This window comes from Lithobates pipiens, unplaced genomic scaffold (genome assembly GCF_037356315.1).
Source record: "Lithobates pipiens isolate NorthernLeopardFrog02 unplaced genomic scaffold, aLitPip1_a1.2 Scaffold_19, whole genome shotgun sequence".
Classification (NCBI taxonomy): Eukaryota; Metazoa; Chordata; class Amphibia; order Anura; family Ranidae; genus Lithobates; species Lithobates pipiens.
In genome coordinates, this window is record NW_027507764.1 from 436,404,730 (window position 1) to 436,419,960 (window position 15,231).

The following is a 15,231-nucleotide window of genomic DNA, read 5'->3' on the forward strand; positions in this document are numbered from 1 at the left end:
GAATGGGTTACCTACATGCAGAACACAGGTTGCAAAGGGCTGATTAGAACGTTAGGAAATCAACCCCGCCCTTCCCATCCCTTTTTTTTTTTTTTTAACCCATGTTGCTGATGAGTAAAATCGCCTAACTTATCATGGCGTCGGCATTGAGTCTACATTCACTAGGGTGATTAACACAGGCTGCGACCTCTAGCGGCAAGAATCTGGATTCCTGTGACTAGAATGACAGGTGTGTGTGAAGAACTCCCATACAATGCAATGACAGGCTGATGGCAGCCACAGATATTTGTGAGTGTTCACACAGCTATACATGTTACAATCTGACCATACAATCTTTGTGTAATCAACTTCAGATTTACCAAAACTATGTAACAGGGGGCTATCTGTCAATGAATATCCAATCAGGCAGGCCCATGGTTGTTGGTACATCTAAGCAGATTGTACAATCAGATTGTATTTTGTGTGTTGAGCTTTAGACTTCTGCAGCATGCAGATTGCAAGTCACAAAAGATTTTCATAGCTGTATATATCTTGTGCTGCATAATGGAAGTTGGTAGCTTCAAGATTGTAAATAAATGATTTGATGGTGTTCAATACATTTTATTAGCATTATACAGGATTTATATAGCACAGTTTGCATAGCGCTTTATAACACAAAGGGGAAAAGTACAGTTGTTATAGGTTACAGTCTAAAAGGGAGGGCTGGTTCACACTGGGGACAGCACAGCGGTCATGCAGTTCTGTGCGGTATGTATTAGCCCGTGTATTTTAAATGGGCTGAAATCGCACATGCAACAGGGACTAATTCCAACCATCTATGGACATGCTGATTGCACCCAAGATGATCCATCAATCGACCTAGGTAAAACCAGCATGTCGGATTTTTCAGCATTTGATTATTGACGGCTGTAGTAGTGGTAGTAATCACTGTGTTCTCCCAGCAGGGACAGCTCACAGTATCCATAAAGAGTACCTGCCACATGTCTTTTGCTGTTACCAGGGATGTTTTTACACTGTTGCTTTAAAAAAAAAAAATAAATAAATAAAAAATGTAAAGTTCCTTACACGCAAAGGCAAAGACGCACAAACAGCGATCTTCCCACACATGTGAGGTATCACTGAGAACGTCACATCATGGGCAGTAATTCTAGCACCAGATCTTCTCTGTAAGGCCAGTTCACATATACTGCGGCCACGGTTCACAGCAGGGGGTGCGGTGCGTCCCTGTTCACCGATTCAGGTGCGAATCGGGTCTGAATTTTTGCATGAATTTGCACCTGACTCAGAACCAAAGACGTACAGGATCCTTTTTAATTGTGGACCAAGACCACCCCAGAGCTGTGTGAACCAGACGCATTGAGAGCCGGTCACACTCTCCTGTCATGCGCATTGGATGCTGAGAAACCCCGCATTCAATTCGCATGTGTGAACGCAATCTAAAATAACCTGTAAAGGCTTTTAAAGCATCACTTGTGGATAGGAAAATGTATGTAATTTGTCACCATTGCAAGGCTGTGCACAGTTTTAAAACATGACATGTTTGGTATCAACTAACATAACATCATCTTTTATATTATACCAAAAAATTGGGTAATGTATTTGGGTTTTTTTTTTAGCATTAAAATTATTTTTTTTTATTTTTTTTCAAAAAAATTGTGTTTAAAAAAAACGCTGCGCAAATACCATGTGACATAAAATATTTCAAAACCCAACAATTTATTCTCCATTATACAATGTTTGGGGGTTCTAAAAAATTTTGTAGCAAAAAACAAACAAAAAACTCAGTCACCAGCACTTTGCTGAAGGAGCTCGGAGAATCGAGTGATCGTCCGTTTTTTCATCACACGGTTCTCACTGTTAGAACCATCAGAGAACAAATGCCGCATCGGACTGATGCTGCATTCACCTAGGTAAGTATGATTAAGAAAAAATAAAAGAAAAAATACCATACATCTCACTTCCGGACCGGCTCACGCTGATATACGTCCGCACTTTGAAGAGGAATGTTGTTGTTATGGCAGCAGCTAGCTGCCATAACCCCAGTATCCTCTTTTTCAGTGAGCAGTCAGTTTCAGATAAAAGTGGTCTCTGGAGCGGATTCGCTGCAAGATCACTTTTACCGGCGGCAGAGAGGGCCCCCCCTTTTGCCGCTCTACGGTGACCTCTGCCGGCGGCTCCGGTAAGTGGCGGAGGGCAATCGAATCCTTCTCGGTGTTAGGTATGGAGACAAGTGAGAGGAAGATGGCCCCACCTGTCTCCATACCTTTGCAGGGCGCAAGCAACGTCAAAATGTCATTCCGCCCATAGCCCTTAAAGGGACATTTAAAAAAAAAAAAACTTTACTTTTTTTATTTTTTTATTGCATTTTAGTGTAAATACGAGATCTGAGGTCTTTTTGACCCTCGATCTCATATTTAAGAGGTCCTGTTACGCTTTTTTCTATTACAAGAGATGTTTACATTCGTTGTAATAGGAATAAAAGTGATACTTCTTTATAAAAAAAATAAAAAATAAAAAAACAAACCGTGTAAAAATAAAAAGTAAAATAGGAAAAAAATGTATAAAAAGTTTGAACACGTCCCATTCCGCCGACCTCGCTCGCAGAAGCGAACGCATACGTGAGTAGCGCCCGCATATGAATACAGTGTTCAAATCACACGTGAGATATCGCCGTGACCGAGAGTAAATATTCTAGCCCTAGACCTACTCTGTAACGCAAAACATGCAACCTGTAGAATTTTTTTAACCACTTTCAGACCGGACCATTTTGCTGGTAAATGACCAGAGGTCTTTTTACACTTTGGCACTGCGCTGCTTTAACTGGTAATTGCGCGGTCATGCAATGTTGTACCCAAACAAAATTTGCGTCCTTTTCTTCCCACAAATAGAGCTTTCTTTTGATGGTATTTGATTGCCTCTGCGATTTTTATTTTTTGCGATAAACGTAAAAAGACCGCAAATTTTGAAAAAAAATGATATTTTCTACTTTTTGTTATTAGAAAAATCCAATAAACTCAATTTTAGTCATACATTTAGGCCAAAATGTATTCAGCCACATGTCTTTGGTAAAAAAAAAGTCAATAATTGTATATTTATTGGTTTGCGCAAAAGTTGTCACATCTACAAACTAAGGTACGTTTTCTGCAATTTACGCAGCTTTTAGTTTACGACTGCCTATCTCATTTCTTGAGGTGCTAAAATGGCAGGGCAGTACAAAACCCCCCCAAATGACCCCATTTTGGAAAGTAGACCCCCTAAGGAAATTGATAAGAGGCATGTTGAGCCCATTGAATATTTTATTTTTTTGCCTCAAGCGATTGAATAATGACAAAAAAAAAAAATTTTTTTTTTTTTTTTACACAAAGTTGTCACTAAATGATATATTGCTCATGCATGCCATGGGCATATGTGAAATGACACCCCAAAATAAATTCTGCTGCTTCTCCTGAGTACGGGGATACCACATATGTGGGACTTTTTGGGAGCCTAGCCGCGTACGGGGCCCCGAAAACCAAGCACCGCCTTCAGGCTTTCTAAGGGCGTAAATTTTTGAGTTCACTTCTCACTACCTATTACAGTTTTGAAGGCCATAAAATGCCAAGATGGCACAAAACCCCCACAAATGACCCCATTTTAGAAAGTAGACACCCCAAGCTATTTGCTTAGAGGCATGTTGAGTCCATGGAATATTTTATATTTTGCCACAAGTTGCGGGAAAATTACAAACTTTTTTTTTTTTTTTTTTTTTTTTTTTCACAAAGTTGTCACTAAATGATATATTGCTCATGCATGCCATGGGCATATGTGAAATGACACCCCAAAATAAATTCTGCTGCTTCTCCTGAGTACGGGGATACCACATATGTGGGACTTTTTGGGAGCCTAGCCGCGTACGGGGCCCCGAAAACCAAGCACCGCCTTCAGGCTTTCTAAGGGCGTAAATTTTTGAGTTCACTTCTCACTACCTATTACAGTTTTGAAGGCCATAAAATGCCAAGATGGCACAAAACCCCCACAAATGACCCCATTTTAGAAAGTAGACACCCCAAGCTATTTGCTTAGAGGCATGTTGAGTCCATGGAATATTTTATATTTTGCCACAAGTTGCGGGAAAATTACAAACTTTTTTTTTTTTTTTTTTTTTTCACAAAGTTGTCACTAAATGATATATTGCTCATGCATGCCATGGGCATATGTGAAATGACACCCCAAAATAAATTCTGCTGCTTCTCCTGAGTACGGGGATACCACATATGTGGGACTTTTTGGGAGCCTAGCCGCGTACGGGGCCCCGAAAACCAAGCACCGCCTTCAGGCTTTCTAAGGGCGTTACAGTTTTGAAGGCCATAAAATGCCAAGATGGCACAAACCCCCCCCCAAATGACCCCATTTTGGAAAGTAGACACCCCTAAATTTAGGGGTACACTAGTGAGACTAGGTAATAAATGGCGGGTGCCCTGAAACTATAAAAAAATAACTAACCAACCAGCGTCACCTGTAACAGTTATATGGTGATCACTGGTGAAAGGGTTAACTAGGGGGCAATCAGGGGGCTTTATGCGGTAGTATATGGGGGTCCCTGGCGCTATAAAAAGCTGCGGCGAACCTAAATACCTACCTGCCTAACTAGCGTCACCTGTGACACTAATACAGCGATCAGAAAAACGATCGCTTATTAGGCTGGGTTCACACTGGAGCGATGCGGGAACGCCACGAATGCGCGGCGGGTTCCCGCATCGCATGCCTCCCGGCGGCAGTTCACACTGCCCTATGCGAACTGCTGGGAGTGTCAGTGAAATGTTACTGACACCCCCAGATCAGTTCGCATATCGCAGTGCGATCTGCAAACTCGGATCGCATGGTGTGAACACCCATGCGATCCGATTCTGCTGCGGGCCAAAAAAAGGGTCCCGTGCGAATTTGCGGCGGGTGTGGCGGGTGCGGCGAATGGCTGAACTCGAATCGCACAGAGATCGGATGTGATTTGCACTGCAGTGCGGTGCGAATCACATCCGTTCTCATAAACCGCTGCAATGTGAACCCAGCCTTAGTGACACTGGCGACGGGGGGTGATCACGGGGTTAAACCTTTATTGGGGGGGTTAGGGGGGTACCTTAGAACTAAAGGGGGCTAACCCTAACTGCCCTAACAGTTATTAGTCACAAACGACACCTGCCGGGTGATCAGGGGGTTAAACCTTTATTAGGTAATAAATGGCGGGTGCCCTGAAACTATAAAAAATAACTAACCAACCAGCGTCACCTGTAACAGTTATATGGTGATCACTGGTGAAAGGGTTAACTAGGGGGCAATCAGGGGGCTTTATGCGGTAGTATATGGGGGTCCCTGGCGCTATAAAAAGCTGCGGCGAACCTAAATACCTACCTGCCTAACTAGCGTCACCTGTGACACTAATACGGCGATCAGAAAAATGATCGCTTATTAGGCTGGGTTCACACTGGAGCGATGCGGAAACGCCGCAAATCCGCGGCGGGTTCCCGCATCGCATGCCTCCCGGCGGCAGTTCACACTGCCCTATGCGAACTGCTGGGAGTGTCAGTGAAATGTTACTGACACCCCCAGATCAGTTCGCATATCGCAGTGCGATCTGCAAACTCGGATCGCATGGTGTGAACACCCATGCGATCCGATTCTGCTGCGGGCCAAAAAAAGGGTCCCGTGCGAATTTGCGGTGGGTGCGGCGGGTGTGGCGGGTGCGGCGGGTGCGGCGAATGGCTGAACTCGAATCGCACAGAGATCGGATGTGATTTGCACTGCAGTGCGGTGCGAATCACATTCGTTCTCATAAACTGCTGCAATGTGAACCCAGCCTTAGTGACACTGGCGACGGGGGGTGATCACGGGGTTAAACCTTTATGGGGGGGTTAGGGGGGTACATTAGAACTAAAGGGGGCTAACTCTAACTGCCCTAACAGTTATTACAGTCACAAATGACACCAATGCAAAAAAAAAAAAAAATGACATTGGTGTCACTGTGACTGGGGGGCAGGGGTAATTGGGGGGGTGATCGGGGGGTAAAGGGGGGGTGTGAGTGTGCCTGGCATGTTCTACTGTGTGTGTAGAGTGTTGGTGCAACTCACCGATCCGATCTCCTCCGTGTCGGAACGAAAAATACCGACACGGAGGAGAGAATACATCACTTCCTCTCCTGTGTTTACATTACAGGAGAGGAAGTGATGTCACGGGGGATTCCTATTCGTCGGGAGCGATCGCGAGGGGGGGGCCATGAATGAATGGCCGCCCCCTCGTCCCGGATCGCTCCCGGACGAAAACCGACCGCCGCAGGCACCGGGCGGGGGCCCGATCGGGCCCCCGACCCGCGGGAGGCAAGGGACGTACATGTACGCCAATATGCCTGCCCGTGCCATGCTGTCGACGTACATCGTCGTGCGGCGGTCGGCAACTGGTTAAACGTCGCCTATGGAGATTTGTAAGGGTAAAAGTTTTGTCTCCATTCCACGACTGGGCGCAATTTTGAAGCATGACTTGTTGGGTATCAATTTACATGGCGTAACATTATCTGTCACAATATAAACAAAACTAAAAACAAAACAAAACTAACTTTACTGTTGTCTTTATTTTTTAATTCAAAAAAATGTATTTTTTCAAAAAAAGTGTGCTTGTAAGACCGCTGCGCAAATACGGTGTGACAAAGTATTGCAACGACAAGCCATTTTATTCTCTAGGGTGTTAGAAAAAAATATATATATAATAGTTGGGGGTTCTAAGTAATTTTCTAGCAAAAATAAAATAAACGGTTTTTAACTTGTAAACACCAAATCACAGAAAGAGGCTCGTAGCTGTAGATATAGTAATTAGTAATATATAGTAATTAGATGGGGTTCCCTGAGAGCTGAAAATGATTTCAAGGGTTCCTCCATGTTAGAAAGGTTGTCAGCGGCTGGTCTGGAGACTGACAAGGGATGTTGGGATCAGAAAACTGTCTGGAACAGAATTTCAAATTGTTGGCAGACGAGACCGTTCACAAATATGGATTTTGTCCGAGCATTTGCTGATTTGCCGACACTGTTAAAAATAAATTTAAAGCAATAACCCAACACGACCTATTTATTGTGTTCAATTTTTCCCGTTAACACTTTAATAAATCAGGCACACAAAGCCGCACTATGGTTCACTGGCATTCCTTTCTGCCATTGCTTAGTTTCGCTGGGACTTTATGGCATTACAGACAGAGACCACTGTTCATGCCTGGTAACCGTCAATCCATAGGAATTAGCAGCGGTGTTGTGCTCCGTAAGTATATTGTCGCCCAGAGCCTTCACAACCCAAGCAAATAATCCTACTTTCTCTTCCAGGTCTACCTCTGACAATCCAGGGAAAGCTCCTCTTTCATCCTCCTAAGATAGGCTGGAGACAGCTGAGCGATTATTTTGCTAGATATCCAGGAGAAGACAGGGCGAAGTGGGGGAGGGAGGAGAGGGGAATGCACATTGCCTCTTTGTGATTGGTGGCCTCTGCAAAGGCATCTGTCTTCAGAACTACACTGGTATGTGAAACCAAATCACTGGCAAGTTAAAGATAGACACAGAATATTCAACATCCCGAGCCAAAATCGAAGTCCAAATCCAATGAGCACCCTCCTCGGTGTCGGTGCTCAAGCTGCTTTTTTGGTCCTGCTACTATTCTGATTTGTTTTATGTATTATTTCTTCCTGGCGTGGAGCTCTCTGTGTTAGTTCCAGATTGCGTGATCTTTTGTATGAGTGCTGGAAATCGCTCATAGGGCAAACCTGATCTCTTGACATGGTCCAAACTATGGGGTAAGTTACCGGTTCATTGTTTGTGCCATCTGCTATGCTTGGTGTGTAGATCGGAGTCTGGTGGAGGTATGTACTAAGGCAGTGAGAGTGTTTGACGTGTGGTCTCGCGTTGACTATTTGTGTTTCACAGCTGTATCCAGTAGAGGACATCTAGGCAAAGCAGGTGTATGGAGTCTGTAGATAGAGAACTTTTGGAGTATTTTGTGGTATGAGTGAGAGGTTTGCATTATTATTTTTCAATTTTTGGTACTCTGTTCTATAATGCTGATGTAAAGTCCAGGGGGTTGCTTCTGTAATAGCCGTATTTAATTGTATCAGATTGTGTCAGTATTTGTTGTGTTGGATTACTCCTCTTAGCACTTATTATTTTACAATAACAAAACTTTTATCCCAAGTGTATTTCTTTGGAGAAAGTGTAAGAGCTCTTGCACTTTAGGCTTTGTTTTTTTCTGATTTGAATGCAGACCATTGCTTTAAATAGGCCTGTACACAATGGCAGCCCGTGCATTGTAAGCACATGGGCGGCACCCCCCCCCCATCCTTGTACCTGCGCCCCTTTCAGGGCGCTGGATGCATGGATTCCTATGGCGAGGGTGGTACTTTTTGAAGCACCTGATTAGAGCTAGAGGCTCTAATAGACTTCAAAATAGGGTGGGCTCAGGGCGGAGACAGTGCTACCCCGTGAGTGGGGGGGGGGGGGTTGGTGGGTACAGTGGCTGCATTTGATGGGCACAATGGCTGCGTTTGTGCACAATGGCTGCATTTGATGGGCACAGTGAGGCTGCAATAGATGGGGGGGGGGGGGGGGAGTTTCAGTATTTTTCAGTTTGTTTGCACCCTCCCCCCCAAAAAAATGTTGAGCACCAGCCGCCACTGCTTTTACAAATAGGGCTCAATTGACTAAAGAAGATATCATGAGATAATTGAATTACATGACAAATTTTCCCCAAATATCTCATGAGCTAATGAAAATGTCAAGGCACTACTATCTTATGAGTTATGTACCTCAAAAAGCAAAAACGTTCGGTAAATATCTCATAAAACAGTGTTAAAATAAATTCACTAAAGGGAATAATTAAATACATGAGTTGAATAAGTAGTGGTCCAGGCATGAGGTATTTAACTGGTTCCCGACTGGCGCACGCCGACGTACGTCGGCGGAATGGCTGCGCAAATGGGCGTACCTGTACATCCCTTTGAATTTGTCGCCGTGCCATCGCGTGTGCACCCGCCGCGAGCTCCATGAGTAGGATCGCAGATCCCGCGGAATCTATGTCCGCAGGGATACCCGCGATTGTCTCACGGAGAGGAAGAACGGGGAGATGCTAATGTAAACAAGCATCTCCCAGTTCTATCTGGTGACAGTGTCACTGATCTCTGCTCCCTGTGATCGGGAGTGGTGATCAGTGTTGTGTCACAGCTAGCCCATCTTCCCCGCAATTAGAATCACTCCCCAGGACACACTTAACCCCTACAGTGTCACCTAGTGTTAACCTCTTCACTGCCAATCACATTTACACAGTAATCAATATAATTTTAATCGCACTGATCGCTGTATAAATGTGAATGGTCCCAAAATCACGCCAAAATTGTCCGACGTGTCTGCCATAATGTCAGTCACGATAAAAATTGATGAGCCATTACTAATAAAAAAAATTATTAATAAAAATGCTATAAAACTATCCCCTATTTTGTAGATGCTATAACTTTTGCGCAAAGTGGTTGTAAACCCTGCAAGACAAAGGCATAATGAGCTAGTATGCATAGTAGAGGTCGACCGATATGGGTTTTTCTCTGGCCGATGCCGATGCCGATATTTAGAAATCATGGTGGCCGATAGCCGATATATAATGCCGATTTTTTGGGGCCGATATGTTAGGCCGATTTTATTTTATTTTATTTATTTATTTTTAATCCCCCTTGATCTAACACACCTTTCCCACTGGGGCGTTTTTTAAGGCGCTTTTGGGCTAAAAATAGCGCCTGTAAAGTGCCTGCAAAATGGCTCCCCTGCAGTCTGTGTGAAAGACAGAGTGCTTTCACACTGAGGCGATGCGCTGGCAGGATCTTAAAAAAAAAAAGTCCTCCAAGCAGCACGTTTGGAGTGGTGTATACCGCTCCTCCACCACTCCTGCCCATTGATATGAATGGGCACCACTGCCGAAGCGGTGCTTCATGGGCGCATTTAATCTCTTCCTTGGCCGCTAGCTGGGTTATATGTGCCCCACTAGCAGCCAAATAGCACCGCTAAAATGATGGTAAAGCGCCGCTAAAACTTGCGTTTTACCATCAACGCCTGCCCGCTCCAGTGTGAAAGCAGCCTTCATTAGTGATACAGAAAATTTCTTACACTTAAACATTTATTAAACAAAACAAACCTCCAATCAGTTTACTTGTATGTATGATCTAGATAAAAAAAAAAAAAAACCTATATATTAAATAAAAACGGGTAGTCAAAACTTTTGGACAAAAAAAAAAAAAAAATGGACTAACTTTACTGTTTTTATTTTATTTTTATTTTTTAAATGGTGTATTTTTTTCCCAAAAAAATGCATTTGAAAGACCTCTGTGCAAATGCCGTGTGACATAAAATATTGCAACAACCGCTATTTTATTCCCTAGGATCTCTGCTAAAAAAAAATATATATAATTTTTGGGGGTCTAAGTGATTTTCTGGCAGAAAATACAGGATTTTTACTTGTAAGCAACAAGTGTAAGAAAAGTATTTAAATGGTTAAACTGAGAACTTCTACACAGAGATGACTTCATTCATTCAGTGTAAACATTGTAACATTTAGTTCTTTTCTTGGCAGTCTGCCCAGAGAGGAGGAAAGTGTTGCTATGACAACTCAGCAACTCACACTGACTTCTTACAGAAGTCATTTCAAAGTCCCCCTGTAGAATCGGCTTTTTATCAGCAGAATCGGACGATTATTTAAAAAACGGCAAATATCGGCCGATATATCGGCCGGCCGATATATCGGTCGACCTCTAATGCATAGACTACTAGCTCATTATGAAATACTCACCTTAGATCGAAGCCCACGTAGTGGTCCGGGCACACAGTTCTGCCTGGCGACATGACTCCCGGAGTTACTTCTAGTTATCGCAGGCTCCAGCACTGTGATTGGCCGGAGACGCGATAACGTAACTGTCTGCGGGAGCCACCGGTAATGGCAGGTCAGCTGAAACAACGGCATGAACGAGCCGTTGCTTCGGTGCGCCGATGACGTCTAGGAGATATCCACGGTAGCTACAGGTAAGCCTTATTATAGGCTTACCTGTAGTAAAAAGTGGTTGTGAAGGGTTTACAACCACTTTAAGGAATGCAAAAACATATTAGGCAATTTGGAGTAGTCTCTGTCTTTTTGGGTCAGTTTTTCAGTAATTCATAGACACCTAAATATGTGAAAACCGTTTTGGAAAGAGTGGAGAAGAATTGGAACCCCTGTAGATTTTTATTGCTGTGTTCCCGTTGGGGAGAGTCACCCTCTCTTTGTCCTGTTTACTGTTGTCATCGAAAGTGATGGTAAAAGAAAATCCCAAATTCTGGGTTGTCCCCATAAAAGTAATAGAGGGGACACTGGTTCTGGTGACCTAGGGGTCTCAAGGGATTCTTTTATTTTTCAGGTATTTCAGGTATTTCCTCTCACTCCTTGTTTGGCTATGGCACAGGAAGTGAAGGGAAATCTCCCCAATGGCATTTTTATATATTTTTTTATTGGTGGAAGAAGGGTATTTATATGTGTGTGAGAGTGATTTTTTGATACTATTTCCATTAAGTATTTGATGTTTATAAATATATGTTGTATTTACTTAAAGTAGAAGTATAGGCAAAACCTTTTTTTTTTTTTTCTCCATTTTGGATAGAGTAAGGGAGGGTTACACCATTGTCAGATTTTATTGCGCCATCAGTGTCCTATTGTGGGGATTTCCCTTCATTTCCTATCCCATAACCAAACCGGAAATGAGAGTAAATCCCTGCAAATTAAGAGAATTCCTTGGGGGCCTGAACTAGTGTCCCCATTGGAAGATTTCCCGTCTATTACTTTTCTGGGGACAGCCCAAAATGTGTGATTATCTTTTACGTTCCCTTTCAATGATCATGGTAAACAGGACTCATGGAGAGTGACTCTCCTTAACAGGGGCACAGACAGCAATAAAAACTGACAGGTGTTCTAATCCTTCTCCACTCTACCCAAAACTAAAAAAGGGTTTTGCCTTTAGTTATACCTTCACCCCTAATGTCGGCGTCTCTCGGCGCCTTAAGAGGTATCTGAGGTGGGACGGAGGTTCTGATCATGTGACCACCGTGATTGGCTGTCACAGCGGTCACATGGAAAGCTCCCGATCTCAAATAGAGAATTGGAGCTTTCTGTTAGCCGCTGGTAACCGTGCCGGGAGCACGCTCTCAACACGGCTCTGTTTACATTCTGGTATGCATATATGTGGCCACTCTGCGTTAAAGTGGTTGTATAATCATTTTTTTAACTTTTACCTACAGGAAAGCCTATGATAAGGCTTACCTGTAGGTAAAAAAAAATCCCCTCGGTATGAGCCGCTGACTGCAGCGGCGCATGCGCACAAGGGGATTCTCGGCTGAAAATCCGGCAGTGGCCGGCCCGGCCGGGATGAAATCTCCCGCACGCATGCGCGGGAGTGAAGATATCGCGGCTCCAGCCACTCACAGCACCGGAGCCGCAATACCCGGAAGAAACGCAGAGGGAGCATGTCAGCTCCCTCGGCGTGGATCGGGCCAGATGTCGGGGCCTCGTTCTAAGGTAAGTATTTCATAATGAGCTAGTATGCGGTGCATGCTAGCTCATTATGCCTTTTGCTTTGCAGGTGGTAAAAAATAAATAAAAAATTAGCGGGTTTATTACCGCTTTAAGTCCCACCCACCGAGAGGCCACATATAAGCAAACCACCAGCACAAGGGGTTAATTTAACCTAGTATTTTTTGATCCGCCACCTGCCCTGTGAAAGCAGCTTCCCTTTGCCTGGTATTCCAGTCACCTTGGTTCTTTTGTATTAATGCACATGCTGCAAGGATTGCACTGACTGAGTTGGCATATTTCTACGGTTTAAACCATTTTACCTCTTAGCAAAAAAAACTGACAGGGTTTCTAATCCTTCACTGTATTCATCCCACTGAATTTCACATATGAGATAAAATACTGGATGGTATTATGATATAAATACATCGCATGTTGATGAAATACCGCTTTAAGTAGCTTTTTTTTTTTTTTTTGTGAATTGCAAAACATTTTTGAAAAACCCTATAAGCCGGTTCACACTAGTGCGATGCCAGACATTGCATGTAATTCGCAGCACACTGCTGTTCACATTACATGCGATGTCTGTGCGGGTGCGATATCAGCCTTACAGATAGCATGGCTGATATCGCACTGCATTCGGTCCAAACACGCACAGGACCCTTTTTTCTGTTCGGACCAGAATCGTATCGCAAATGTGTGTTCACACATTTGCGATCCGATTCATGTCCGAACTGTCAGTTCGCAGTGCGATATGCAAGCTGAAATGGGGGTGTCGTTAACATATAATGACACTCCCCAGCAGTCCACATATGGCAGTGTGAACTGCCGTGAGTGTCGGGAGCGATGCGGGAACCCGCACATGATTTGCAGGGTTCTCGCATCGCGCTAGTGTGAACCGGCACTTAGGGCTGGTTCACACCACAAAAACGCACTCCAGATCCGTTACAGATGTATTTTTGCATGCACGTTCTTGGCGTGTTCCAATGCCCTTTTTATGTGTTTTACTGGATGCATGCCAGATGCTTTTTTTTTTTCTTCTTCTTTCTTCCCGTTTTAGTTCACGATACTGGAGTCAGGTGCGTTTTTGATGTGTTCCAGTGCATTCTGGTGCGTTTCTGATGCGTTTTACTGCATTCCAGTACAGTCCAATGCAGAAAAAATGCAGCATGTTCTACTTTAGTTTTATGGAACTGGAAAACCCTGGAACTGATTGCACTGGTGTGAATGAGCTATGCCATTGTAAACCATATAACCTACTTTCCATGTGTTTTTGATGCAGAAAAATAATACAGTGGACTGCATGTGGTGTGAACTTGGCCACTAGTGCCAAGTTTAGGTCAGGCACAAGTCGGAAATAACCGATCTATCTTACCACAGCACACTGAATCCTGACGGTCTGCCATAGGTTTATGCACGTTACATGTTATCATTGCCCTTTTCAATGTATTCGGCTCTGTTGATCGTATTACGGTTGTACTATTTATGACAACTTGGTTGTGAAATCCTGTTACTTTGCTGCATTCGTTACATTTCATGCTCGATTCATTTGGCCCACTGCTCCACGTTTAAATAATTTGATCTGTGATTGGACATGGATGGAATGGAATAGAAGTGTGAATGGAAGTGTGTATAGTGAATTCATGTCTTTTGTGTGGTGACCATCATCCTTAGACGGTTGCTGTTCTAGGACTTTATAATGGTTTTGTTTATGACATAACCTTGATGAGAAGATGGGATATGACACGTTTACCAGTTACCACCATTTTGTCGTATGACTGCTATCACGGGAAAGGCCCACCTGTTGTCTTCAATGTTTGAATTCCTCCACAGAACAAGTCATGCTAGGGTCGGCCTCTTCTGTTCTCCAGTGACCACCAACAGTGCAGATTTGGGATTAGCAGCAGTTTAAGCCTTTTTGTTGCTGTAGGCTGAATATTTTTTCCTTTTTTTTTTTTTTCTACTTCAGGCTCTGCTGAATTTTAAACAGAGACTAAATCCAAGAACAAAGTGTAATATATTGCAGATTACCAATCCTTTAATGTGGTTGCTGCATTAGTTTTCTTTTCTTTTTTGACTAAAAACATTTTCAGCAAGAGCAGAAATGAGCCGTTGGCCTAGGTTCACATTAGATCAATTTTTCATACGATTTGAGATCAAATCGCATGACAAGTCGCAGCCTTTTGGAGATAATGGCACTGTTCCAATCGGCGAGACACTGATTTTGCGGTGCCTACCCATTTGCAAAAGTAGTTCCTGCACTACTTTTGGCGATTTTTTATTTTTATTTTTTTCCCAGGTGCGACTTCAATAGACATCTGTGCATGAAGCCAAACAGATTTCTATCAAGTAGCACCTTAAGTCGCGCTGAACTTGCTACTTTGAAATCGCGCTGGTTCAAGTGAAGTAGCGCAATTTCAAAGTAGCATCAATGTGAACCAGGGCTTAATTTTGTCAGAAAGACTCTGTTCACACCTTGAAGGTCTAACTGCACACATGCTTTTTTGCATTTTAATTTGAATGGGTTGCCCCTATGTGCAAGAAACACGTGAAAAGTCCCTGACGCATTTGAAAAATTGTCCCGTGCCAAAATACATGGTACTCTGGTACCAATGCATTTGGTGTATGCGTTAGCGAGATGCAAGGACACAGGTG

General features: G+C 43.5%; 1 protein-coding gene across 18 annotated transcripts in view; it reads left to right on the top strand.

Moving 5' to 3' along the window:
• Window positions 1-15,231, top strand: part of DTNA (dystrobrevin alpha) — a 370,761-nt gene that overhangs the window by 93,336 nt on the left and 262,194 nt on the right. For 6 of the 18 annotated variants that reach the window (XM_077492649.1, XM_077492640.1, XM_077492639.1 and 3 more), the window contains exon 1: window positions 7,574-7,801. The exons of 1 other annotated variant lie outside the window; for it this stretch is intronic. In XM_077492649.1, the coding sequence (XP_077348775.1) occupies window positions 7,785-7,801 (17 nt within the window). In that variant the 5' untranslated portion in view covers window positions 7,574-7,784. Of the gene's footprint in view, window positions 1-7,571; window positions 7,802-15,231 lie in introns of those variants that run through there. 11 more of the 18 variants (XM_077492633.1, XM_077492638.1, XM_077492637.1 and 8 more) reach the window with 3 other exon arrangements.